General features: G+C 44.0%; 1 protein-coding gene across 2 annotated transcripts in view; it reads right to left on the bottom strand.

Moving 5' to 3' along the window:
- Positions 1–5,265, bottom strand: part of LOC311290128 (monocarboxylate transporter 2) — a 12,267-nt gene extending 7,002 nt beyond the window's left edge. The window contains exons 1-2 of one of the 2 annotated variants that reach the window (XM_084408443.1): positions 5,152–5,265; positions 616–839 (exon numbers count right to left, since the gene is read on the bottom strand). In XM_084408443.1, the coding sequence (XP_084264569.1) occupies positions 616–829 (214 nt within the window). In that variant the 5' untranslated portion in view covers positions 830–839; positions 5,152–5,265. Of the gene's footprint in view, positions 1–615; positions 1,085–5,151 lie in introns of both variants that reach the window. The other variant, XM_084408444.1, reaches the window with a different exon arrangement.
- Between the last annotated feature and the right edge of the window lie 8,930 nt (positions 5,266–14,195).

Genomic DNA, 14,195 nt, shown 5'->3' with positions numbered 1-14,195 from the left:
ACGTGTTCTCTGAGGCGGAACGTTTCACTTGCAGTCTTATAATCCAGATGCATCATGGGATATTTGGCTTCACTAATGATTTCCAGAGCTGGACTGAGAAACATGTGAATGTGTGTGTGTGTGTGTGTGTGTGTGTTCTGATGTTAAAGGGATAGTTCACCCCATGATTTACTCTCCCTGAACTCATCAGGTGTGTGTGACACTCTCCTGTCAGACGAACACAGAGTTATTACACACGTCCTGCTCTTCCTCTCAGAATGGCAGAGAATCATGAGGTCATTTCCTCTTCGGGTGAACGATCCCTTTAAGGTCGAATCTGCATGTTAATGCTTGTTCATAATAAAAGATGCTGATTTAATTTCGGCATGACCTGCATCATACACACACATCACACACACCTGCGTCACACACACCTGCATCACACACACACACACACACACACACCTGCGTCACACACACACACACACCTGCTGGTGTTTGGGGTCAAACGGAGGCTGATTAGTCCAGTAATGAATTTCATTAAATGTGAACTGAAAGTGGTTTCTCAGACATTCATTACACTGAGATCATATTTCCACACACACACACACACACACACACACTGTGTGTGTTTACCTCCAGCGTACATGACGGCCAGCATGATGGAGGAGATCCAGGCCACCTGACTGTACGAGGCGTCGAAGATCCTCTGGATGTCTTTGAAGAACACAGTGGTGGCTTTTGGGAAGGCGTAGGAGAAGCCGATGGAGATGAAGGCTCCGCCCACAACAGCCCAGCCCCACCCACCATCAGGAGGCGGGACCACTGGCGGCCCGACGGGAGGAGGCATCGCGGAGTCACTGCGACACACACACACACACCGTCACACGCCAGATTCTGACCACAGACTGTCACGTCACCTCAGCTAATCCGCCTCGCTGCACATCGGGTTATCCGGGAGTGACGCTGCCAAGATGGCGACGGCCGGCTCCGCCCACTTTAGGCTTCAGAATCGCTCTTCAGAAACACTACGGGTGACGTCACACACACTACGCCCAGTGTTTCATACAGTCTGTGGTTAAAATAGACGGTTCTTCCTGAAACCCTGCAGAAACGAGTGTGTTTAGACTCCGGTGGGCAGACAGTGAGAGCAGAAATAGCAGCGACGAGGAACGAGCTCTAATTAAGAACAAACACAGCTGTCAATCACTGATAAATTAAGCCCCGCCTCCACTTCCCTGTGGACTCCGCCTCCCAGAGATGTGGGCGGGGCTACAGTCATCGTTTACAAACCAAACAAACCTGGAGTGATTCTCATCATGTGATGTTTCTGAAGGAGAGCTCCCACACACAGCTCATGTGATGTTCACAGCTCACACTAACCGTGTGTGAGATAATCTTCTGTTTTCTAATCCACAAACCCTTGCAGAGTGATCCCAGCACACGCCGACCCCAGCTGTGACTACAGTCAGTGTTTTGTCAGTACAGAAAGTGCATCTTTCTTCACAATAAATGACTCTTGATTTGATATTCTGATGTCTAACGGATGACTTGATTCCGCCGCTCAAATGATGAACCAATCGCACGTCTAGTTGAAAGTGATGCGGCAGTAATTCAGCTCTGTGATTGGCCGGCAGCGCACACTCAGGTGACGCTGTAACCCGACACCTGGTGACATCAGCGCTGAGGTCTGGTCATGTGACCGGCGAGTGTTTCTGACCGCTGTCCTTCAGCTTCAAGGTCTCAGTGTAGTTTGAGACGCCTCATGAATATTTAATTAGATCTCGTCTCCTACAGTTCAGCATCACAGCCGCTTCCTGGTAAGCGAACACTAGCAGTCCAAAGAGAGATTTTTAAAAGAAGTCTCACCAACGCTGCGTTTATTTGATTAAAAATACCAAAAAGACAGTAATATTGTGAAATATTATTATAATGTAAATCATCTGTTCTCTATGTGAATATACAGTAAAATGTAATTTACTCCTGTGATCAAAGCTGAATGTTCAGCATCATTACTCCAGTCTTCAGGGTCACATGATCCTTCAGGAATCACTCTAATATGAGGATTTGATGATCAGGAAACATTTATGATTATTATCAGTGTTGGAAACAGTTTAACACTTTTATTTCAGGATTCTTTGATGAACAGAAAGTTCTAGTTTTATTTTTTGGGGGAAAGAAATAAAATAAATCAAAACTTTTATTCATCAAGGATGAATTAAATTAATCAAAGGTGACAGTAAAGACATTTATAATGTTACAAAAGCTTCTATCTCAGATAAATGCTGTTCTTTTCAACTTTCTATTCATCAAATAATCCTGAAATAAAAGTGTTAAACTGTTTCCAACACTGATAATAATCATAAATGTTTCTGGATCATCTAATCCTCATATTAGAGTGATTCCTGAAGGATCATGTGACCCTGAAGACTGGAGTACTCTCACCCATCCAGAGCGTCTGACTGGTAGTGTGTGTAGAACTGAGTGTAGGTCAAAGGTCGTGTTTAAAGCTCCTCTGGGTTTGAATCGGAGGAAAGACCTGCTGACTTCATTCCTGAGGTCTTTTGAAGGTCTTCAAACACAAGATCTCAGGAGAACAATCGTGCGGACGGGCGTCTCCTCCTCCGTTTGATACTTCAGAAACATCTGAGATATCATAACATAATGTACACACACACACGTACACCGACGCACAGCTGAGGGTCTGAGCACAATAACTCGCAGTAAAGCCCGTCTCATATTCATATCCGCCGATCACATGATCAGCCTCGAGTGACTCGAGTTTAACAGCACAAACGCCCGTCAGTCTGACATGATTTTAGCAAGTAAACGTGAGAATAACGTTAGTAATATTTCAGCAGGTTTACTTGATTATCATCAGCATTTATTATAAAAATCACGAGTATCAAATATGATCATCAGGCTTTTAAGTCTTTAAGAGTGTAAATGTGCAGCTTGAAATGAGATGAAGTCGCTTTGGATAAAAGTGTCTGTCAAAATGTCAAAGTCTTGCATGATTATATATGCTTTAAAACTACAGATCATAAAACTAAGCATTTAAATATCATCTTACTACGACACATTACAGGCACATATTGATATTTAGATGTTTTATGCACCAATAATTCTTTATAGCAGAAGAAAATAATCCATTATTTATCACATTTTCCTATTGGACTGATGATGATAATAAGATTAAACATGATCATGATATAATCTCTGATTTATTGTGCGTCGCTAATATTCTCATAAAGCCTGATGTCATAAATATGATGCACAACAAAACATGCAGTTTTTTCTTTTCTTTTGTCTAAAGGATCAATAAACTGTTGCATTATGATGTCATATGACAGGGTTGCAGGTGTGTTTCAGGGTCATTATCGTGACCTTTGACCTTCTTCCTGAGAGCCTGATTAACCCTTACACTGCAGTGCTCGTGCTGATATTAATATCTGATATATATATATTCTCCTCTGATCTTGTTTTGAGGTGTTTTACAGAAGTGTGTGTCAGGATCTGGTCTCTCGCGGTGTGTGTGTGTGTGTGTGTGTGTGTGTGTTCAGAGATGTGAAAACATGACCTAACCTAAAGATAAATAAATGTCTCGGGCGTCTCCTTCAGGACTCAGCGTGAGCCGTGGATGTTTGTGCTTCATTCTTCCAGCGTTAGAACACACACACACACACACACAACATATGCATTACACACAATAACACTTGTTAGAACACACACACACACACACACACAACATATGCATTACACACAATAACACTCGTTAGAACACACACACACAACATATGCATTACACACAATAACACTCGTTAGAACACACACACACAACATATGCATTACACACAATAACACTCGTTAGAACACACACACACAACATATGCATTACACACAATAACACTCGTTAGAACACACACACACACACACACACACAACATATGCATTACACACAATAACACTCGTTAGAACACACACACACAACATATGCATTACACACAATAACACTCGTTAGAACACACACACACAACATATGCATTACACACAATAACACTCGTTAGAACACACACACACAACATATGCATTACACACAATAACACTCGTTAGAACACACACACACAACATATGCATTACACACAATAACACTCGTTAGAACACACACACACACACACAACATATGCATTACACACAATAACACTTTAAAAACACATTAACTTATTTTATCCGTCTTGTTGCTGATGTAATATTTCTCATATTCATCAGTTTAAGTCGAAGTGCTAAAACTGGTTCCACTTTATTGTAAGGTGTCACGGTTACAGTGTAATTATGTATTTAAGTACTGAGTAATATTAACTTACTATAGGGTTAGTGTAGGGTTAGGGGTAGTTGCATGTAATTATGCATGATTTACTGTTATTACTACGGTAAGTGCGTGTAAAATAAAGTGTGTGTGTGTTGAGCTGTGGTAGTTTATATTAATTTTAGGGTAACACTCATCGTTACAGTGTAATTATACATTTCAGAACTGAGTAATCTTAATTAACAACATGTACTTACTATAAGGGATTGGTTGAGGGTGAGATGCATGTAATTATGCATAATTTACTACGGTAAGTGCGTGTAACATGTAATAAGGACACTGTAAAATAAAGTGTGACCCTAAAACTCAACGGTTTCTGTAATAATATCAGATTACACTATATTACATTATTGAGGGCCTGCCTATGATCTCACTCTTGTCCTTCTGTAAACATTATTTAAAGTGAACATCATAAACACACATCATCATGCTGAACGGAGACAGTCACGTGACCCCGCTGGAGTGACCCAGATGAGCCAAACCCGCTTACAGCATCAAAGCCGGATAAATATAGAACTCTATTCACTTCTATTCTCTCTTCTATATTCTCTCTATACCGATGCCGACTCATGCATCGGCCCATATTCATTCATATGCATCACATGTATGCTGCATTAATCACATTAGCCCAAGGCCTGATTAAAAACTGAATGTATAAGTGCATCATCAGCACATGATCCACATCCTCATTTGTTGATATTCTCGCTCAGCATCATTCTGATAACGGGACCGTCCCGGAAGCACCAAACACATCCTCATCATCCTCATCATAATCATCATCACTTCATATCAGAAAGCCTGCTTACCTTCAGGTCCGGTTATCAGTGCCGTCTGTCTCCCTGACCTTCAGTCGCTGCTGCAGAGAGACGCTCCGCACGCGCGTTTGAATCAGTCGGCTGTGACGTCACTCGCACTTTCCCGGGGCGCGGTAACGGACTCCGTTATGGCGGAGGCTTGGCTCATGAATATTAATGAGGCGGCGTGACGGGCGCGCTACGCGATTGGCTGCGAGGCAGGCGTGTGTTTAGGTGGGCGGGGTCACATCCGGGAAGGTTTATCGTCTGCAACGTCGTCACAGCGTAGTATAAATATTTATTATTATTAAGTAAAAGGAGCGCACGAGCTCAACTCTTGTTTGTTATTCCAGTCACACAGTTGTTGGCCCTGCTTATAAACGTCTTAACGGGGCTTATTGTACTAAAACAATCAGCAGGGAGAGGAATTTCTTTCCTCACATGATCCGCCTTAGTTGTAAACACATCATTCTGCCAAACAACACGTAATCCAAGAGGAAATACACTTACAGTACATTAATCAGAGACAGTTTGGAGACTCAGCTTTGGATTTAACACAGTTTTACTGTGAACGAAATAATGATCTTTCAGATAGACACGTGATGAATGAGTGAGGGCTCAACAGCGAACACAAATATGTTTTTAGGACGTTTTGCTAACGTTCCCGTTAAGTTGTTAAAACGTTATTTTTGAAAGCTGGAAAAAAAATTGATCATGCGAATGTTAAACATTATGGGAACATTAGTTTTGAACGTTCTGATACCAGTAGTAACAAATAAAAAACGTTAGGCGAACGTCCAACTAAAACATTTCAGAAAAAACGCTCCATGAACGATGTAAAATGATGTTTCTGTGCGAACGCTTTGGGAACGTTATTAAAGACCAGATAACTTTTCACGTTTAAATGTTCAATTGAACAATAAATGTGTATATTTCTCGTCTTTCTCCCTCACACTACATGTATTAGCTCATCCACAATTAGCTCATCAAAATAAGGTGCTTTTTGTCTCAACCTTGTCTCGGCTGTACCCATATGTGGTAGAGTTGAGACACCCATTTTTAATGATGTAAAGGTAACTAACCATTCATTGTAATTTGTAAATATAAAAAATAAAGAAAAATAAAGAAAATAACAATTGGGAAACATTTTTGTTTCTTCATCCATTTATATTCATTCATTTTATTTTAATTTGCACTGGTAAAAATGTATAAAGCAGGAACAAGATATGAAACAATATTTATTAATAATACACAGTTTAATTATCACAAATGATAATTGTGAAATTGTGAAAACAATACCATGAAATATGCCAGTTTTTAGGGCACAGAATAACGTTTGTGGTGGTACCAGTTACGTTTAACAGTCATAGGGATAATGTGGAGAGTGCTTGGTGAAGTGACCATATCCTACTTTAGAAAAAAAAACTTTTCCCGATATCTTCGGATCGGAGATGCGTCCATTGTTCAAATTTCCCACGATCAAAGAGGACACTAATGCGCATGTGCACAGCAAAAATCACAACTTGTGCTTGCTGCGAACGCAAGTTATTTAAGGTGTCTCAACTGTACACAGTCTCTACAGTGGCGGCTGCAGTGATGAGGAGGAGTGATGAAGCGCAGCCGGACAGATCTCTCTTCTCCCAGTGGATCTGACACCTGCGAGATCACAGATGGATATCGCGGGACTCACGCTCGTGCACAGTGTTGCTCATAAACTGGATGTAATTCGAGTTCTGTTGCTTTTATATGAAAATAAATAAAATGAACAAGACACCCAAAGTACTTGTTATTTAATTCCATTCCAAATACATGTTTATCAATCATTTTTTCTTTAATACAGACATAGGCCTATGTGTTTTTATTTTTATTTTTTTTATATAAAAATTAAATGGCATAACCCAAAGAGATCGCACTGTCAGATAGTTTGGGAATATTCACACATAACATAGGCTATACACATAAAACATGATATTAGAGTTTTAAAATCAAACATTTTAAAAGACAACAATACATCACAGTTGTTTAAACCAATGAGCATTAAGCTGTGTCGTCAGCAAGTCGTTTCCCATCATGCTTTTGATCAGCGCAGTCGGTGGAGAGCAACTGCGCTCGACTGCAGAATCCGACACGTGCGCCTTGCGCTCGCGAGAGATTTTTGACATACGTCAGCATGACATCAGAGCCAGGCGGACCGCACTCGGACACATTTCTAACCGGCATGCATCTCGCGCTGATCACCGGTGATCGATTCTGCGCAGATTTTGCTCATCTCAAACAAGCCTAATGTCTAATAAGGTGAGAAGTTTCACTCTCAGTACACTTCCGGCTTCTGAACTGGTTGCAGTTCCACTCTAGCTCCACATGAGGGCGCTCACAGGATGAATGGAGGTCTATGGCGCTATACCAACCAAAATCCACTTTTCTCAGGATATAATTTTTTGTCTAGTAATTTGAATGTTGTATTCGAAAGGAGATGCAAAGAAATTACACATCGCTGGGTGTTAGATTTTTTAGAGTCACTTATTTGCTTTAAAAAATGTTTTAAAGTGTCAATGACGTCACACACATCGTACGACCAGAGATACTGCTTTACGGCAATCTTCAGTCACTTTGATGCTTTCGCGCTCTGCACTTTCTTTTCTCTCGAGGCATCGACAACACAACTGACACAGGTAAACACACACCACAGCTGACACAGGTAAACACACACAGCTGACACAGGCAAACACACACAGCTGACACAGGTAAACACACACAGCTGACACAGGTAAACACACACAGCTGACACAGGTAAACACACACAGCTGACACAGGCAAACACACACAGCTGACACAGGTAAACACACACAGCTGACACAGGTAAACACACACAGCTGACACAGGCAAACACACACAGCTGACACAGGCAAACACACACAGCTGACACAGGTAAACACACACAGCTGACACAGGTAAACACACAACACAGCTGACACAGGTAAACACACAACATAGCTGACACAGGTAAACACACAACACAGCTGACACAGGTAAACACACAACACAGCTGACACAGGTAAACACACAACACAGCTGACACAGGTAAACACACAACACAGCTGACACAGGTAAACACACACCACAGCTGACACAGGTAAACACACAACACAGCTGACACAGGCAAACACACAACACAGCTGACACAGGTAAACACACACAGCCGACACAGGTAAACACACACCACAGCTGACACAGGTAAACACACAACACAGCTGACACAGGTAAACACACAACACAGCTGACACAGGTAAACACACACAGCTGACACAGGTAAACACACACAGCTGACACAGGCAAACACACACAGCTGACACAGGTAAACACACACAGCTGACACAGGTAAACACACACAGCTGACACAGGTAAACACACACAACTGACACAGGTAAACACACACCACAGCTGACACAGGTAAACACACACAGCTGACACAGGTAAACACACACAACTGACACAGGTAAACACACACCACAGCTGACACAGGTAAACACACACAGCTGACACAGGCAAACACACACAGCTGACACAGGTAAACACACACAGCTGATACAGGTAAACACACACAGCTGACACAGGTAAACACACACAGCTGACACAGGCAAACACACACAGCTGACACAGGTAAACACACACAGCTGACACAGGCAAACACACACAGCTGACACAGGTAAACACACAACACAGCTGACACAGGTAAACACACAACATAGCTGACACAGGCAAACACACACAGCTGACACAGGCAAACACACACAGCTGACACAGGTAAACACACAACACAGCTGACACAGGTAAACACACAACATAGCTGACACAGGTAAACACACAACACAGCTGACACAGGTAAACACACAACACAGCTGACACAGGTAAACACACAACACAGCTGACACAGGTAAACACACAACACAGCTGACACAGGTAAACACACCACAGCTGACACAGGTAAACACACACCACAGCTGACACAGGCAAACACACAACACAGCTGACACAGGTAAACACACACAGCCGACACAGGTAAACACAGGTAAACACACCACAGCTGACACAGGTAAACACACAGCTGACACAGGTAAACACACACCACAGCTGACACAGGTAAACACACAACACAGCTGACACAGGCAAACACACAACACAGCTGACACAGGTAAACACACACCACAGCTGACACAGGTAAACACACAACACAGCTGACACAGGCAAACACACAACACAGCTGACACAGGTAAACACACACAGCCGACACAGGTAAACACACACAGCTGACACAGGTAAACACACACCACAGCTGACACAGGTAAACACACACAGCTGACACAGGCAAACACACACAGCTGACACAGGTAAACACACACAGCTGACACAGGTAAACACACACAGCTGACATAGGTAAACACACACAACTGACACAGGTAAACACACACCACAGCTGACACAGGTAAACACACACAGCTGACACAGGTAAACACACACAACTGACACAGGTAAACACACACCACAGCTGACACAGGTAAACACACACAGCTGACACAGGTAAACACACACAGCTGACACAGGTAAACACACACAGCTGACACAGGTAAACACACACAGCTGACACAGGCAAACACACACAGCTGACACAGGTAAACACACACAGCTGACACAGGCAAACACACACAGCTGACACAGGTAAACACACAACACAGCTGACACAGGTAAACACACAACATAGCTGACACAGGTAAACACACAACACAGCTGACACAGGTAAACACACAACACAGCTGACACAGGTAAACACACAACACAGCTGACACAGGTAAACACACAACACAGCTGACACAGGTAAACACACCACAGCTGACACAGGTAAACACACAGCTGACACAGGTAAACACACACCACAGCTGACACAGGTAAACACACAACACAGCTGACACAGGCAAACACACAACACAGCTGACACAGGTAAACACACACAGCCGACACAGGTAAACACAGGTAAACACACCACAGCTGACACAGGTAAACACACAGCTGACACAGGTAAACACACACCACAGCTGACACAGGTAAACACACAACACAGCTGACACAGGCAAACACACAACACAGCTGACACAGGTAAACACACACAGCCGACACAGGTAAACACACACAGCTGACACAGGCAAACACACAACACAGCTGACACAGGTAAACACACAACACAGCTGACACAGGTAAACACACAACACAGCTGACACAGGTAAACACACACAGCTGACACAGGTAAACACACAACACAGCTGACACAGGCAAACACACACAGCTGACACAGGTAAACACACAGCTGACACAGGTAAACACACACAGCTGACACAGGTAAACACACACAGCTGACACAGGTAAACACACAACACAGCTGACACAGGCAAACACACACAGCTGACACAGGTAAACACACAGCTGACACAGGTAAACACACACAGCTGACACAGGTAAACACACACAGCTGACACAGGCAAACACACACAGCTGACACAGGTAAACACACACAGCTGACACAGGTAAACACACACAGCTGACACAGGTAAATACACCACAGCTGACAGAGGTAAACACACAACACAGCTGACACAGGTAAACACACACAGCTGACACAGGTAAACACACAACACAGCTGACACAGGTAAACACAGCTGACACAGGTAAACACACAACACAGCGGACACAGGTAAACACACAACACAGCTGACACAGGTAAACACACAACACAGCTGATACAGGTAAACACACAACACAGCTGACACAGGTAAACACACAACACAGCTGACACAGGCAAACACACACAGCTGACACAGGTAAACACACAACACAGCTGACACAGGTAAACACACCACAGCTGGCACAGGTAAACACACACAGCTGACACAGGTAACCACACAGCTGACACAGGTAAACACACACAGCTGACACAGGTAAACACACAACACAGCTGACACAGGTAAACACACAACACAGCTGACACAGGTAAACACACAACACAGCTGACACAGGCAAACACACAACACAGCTGACACAGGTAAACACACAACACAGCTGACACAGGTAAACACACACAGCCGACACAGGTAAACACACACAGCCGACACAGGGAAACACACAACACAGCTGACACAGGTAAACACACACAGCCGACACAGGTAAACACACACCACAGCTGACACAGGCAAACACACAACACAGCTGACACAGGTAAACACACACAGCCGACACAGGTAAACACACACAGCTGACACAGGCAAACACACAACACAGCTGACACAGGTAAACACACAACACAGCTGACACAGGTAAACACACACAGCTGACACAGGGAAACACACACAGCCGACACAGGTAAACACACAACACAGCTGACACAGGTAAACACACAACACAACTGACACAGGTAAACACACAACACAGCTGACACAGGTAAACACACACAGCTGACACAGGTAAACACACAACACAGCTGACACAGGTAAACACACACAGCTGACACAGGTAAACACACAACACAGCTGACACAGGTAAACACACACAGCCGACACAGGTAAACACACAACACAGCTGACACAGGTAAACACACAGCTGACACAGGTAAACACACAGCTGACACAGGTAAACACACACAGCTGACACAGGTAAACACACAACACAGCTGACACAGGTAAACACACACAGCTGACACAGGTAAACACACACAGCTGACACAGGTAAACACACACAGCTGACACAGGTAAACACACACAGCTGACACAGGTAAACACACACAGCTGACACAGGTAAACACACACAGCTGACACAGGTAAACACACACAGCTGACACAGGTAAACACACAACACAGCTGACACAGGTAAACACACACAGCTGACACAGGTAAACACACAACACAGCTGACACAGGTAAACACACACAGCCGACACAGGTAAACACACAACACAGCTGACACAGGTAAACACACAGCTGACACAGGTAAACACACAGCTGACACAGGTAAACACACACAGCTGACACAGGTAAACACACAACACAGCTGACACAGGTAAACACACACAGCTGACACAGGTAAACACACACAGCTGACACAGGTAAATACACCACAGCTGACAGAGGTAAACACACAACACAGCTGACACAGGTAAACACACAACACAGCTGACACAGGTAAACACACAACACAGCTGACACAGGTAAACACACAACACAGCTGACACAGGCAAACACACACAGCTGACACAGGTAAACACACAACACAGCTGACACAACACAGCTGACACAGGTAAACACACACAGCTGACACAGGTAACCACACAGCTGACACAGGTAAACACACAACACAGCTGACACAGGTAAACACACAACACAGCTGACACAGGTAAACACACAACACAGCTGACACAGGTAAACACACACAGCCGACACAGGTAAACACACACAGCTGACACAGGGAAACACACAACACAGCTGACACAGGTAAACACACACAGCCGACACAGGTAAACACACACCACAGCTGACACAGGTAAACACACAACACAGCTGACACAGGCAAACACACAACACAGCTGACACAGGTAAACACACACAGCCGACACAGGTAAACACACACAGCTGACACAGGCAAACACACAACACAGCTGACACAGGTAAACACACAACACAGCTGACACAGGTAAACACACAACACAGCTGACACAGGTAAACACACAACACAGCTGACACAGGTAAACACACACAGCTGACACAGGTAAACACACAACACAGCTGACACAGGTAAACACACACAGCCGACACAGGTAAACACACACAGCTGACACAGGTAAACACACAACACAGCTGACACAGGTAAACACACACAGCTGACACAGGTAAACACACACAGCCGACACAGGTAAACACACAACACAGCTGACACAGGTAAACACACAACACAGCTGACACAGGTAAACACACACAGCTGACACAGGTAAACACACAACACAGCTGACACAGGTAAACACACAACACAGCTGACACAGGTAAACACACAACACAGCTGACACAGTTAAACACACACATCTGACACAGGTAAACACACAACACAGCTGACACAGGTAAACACACAACACAGCTGACACAGGTAAACACACACAGCCGACACAGGCAAACACACAACACAGCTGACACAGGTAAACACACAACACAGCTGACACAGGTAAACACACACACAGCTGACACAGGTAAACACACACAGCTGACACAGGTAAACACACAACACAGCTGACACAGGTAAACACACACACAGCTGACACAGGTAAACACACAGAGCTGACACAGGTAAACACACAACACAGCTGACACAGGTAAACACACACAGCTGACACAGGTAAACACACACAGCCGACACAGGTAAACACACAACACAGCTGACACAGGTAAACACACACAGCTGACACAGGTAAACACACAACACAGCTGACACAGGTAAACACACAGCTGACACAGGTAAACACACACAGCTGACACAGGTAAACACACACAGCTGACACAGGTAAACACACAACACAGCTGACACAGGTAAATACACGTGCTAGAAGAGTTTTTGTTTTGTTTGTTTATGGTCCCGCTTCGGATGCCACGATGCCATCAAGCGGTATCTCTGGTCGTAATCAGTCCTTCACTGACCAATCAGCGTTCATTAGCAGAATGCTAGCGTGTAATGGGCAACAACAACTCAACCTGTAAGAAATCGAAAGGACATAAGTACTCGTTCATTCAACTTTTGACCTATAACCCATGTTGAACTTGCAAAACCTACAATCAGATCTGAGATTTCTCAATGGCAATCGGGTGAAAGAGACACATTTAGCCGTCTAGCCCCATAGACTCCCATTCAGTCTGCACTCATGGGCGATCGCCCCCAGTGGAGCTCTGGTGGAACTACAACCAACATTCGGTACAATAGGACTCAATAGGGAGTGGCCAGGCTCTCCGTAGACGGGCTCTGATAACGTCTTGT

This window comes from Rutilus rutilus, assembly GCF_951802725.1.
Source record: "Rutilus rutilus genome assembly, chromosome: 4".
Classification (NCBI taxonomy): Eukaryota; Metazoa; Chordata; class Actinopteri; order Cypriniformes; family Leuciscidae; genus Rutilus; species Rutilus rutilus.
The sequence above is the reverse complement of the archived record's forward strand: the minus strand, read 5'-3'. Positions and strand labels throughout refer to the sequence as shown.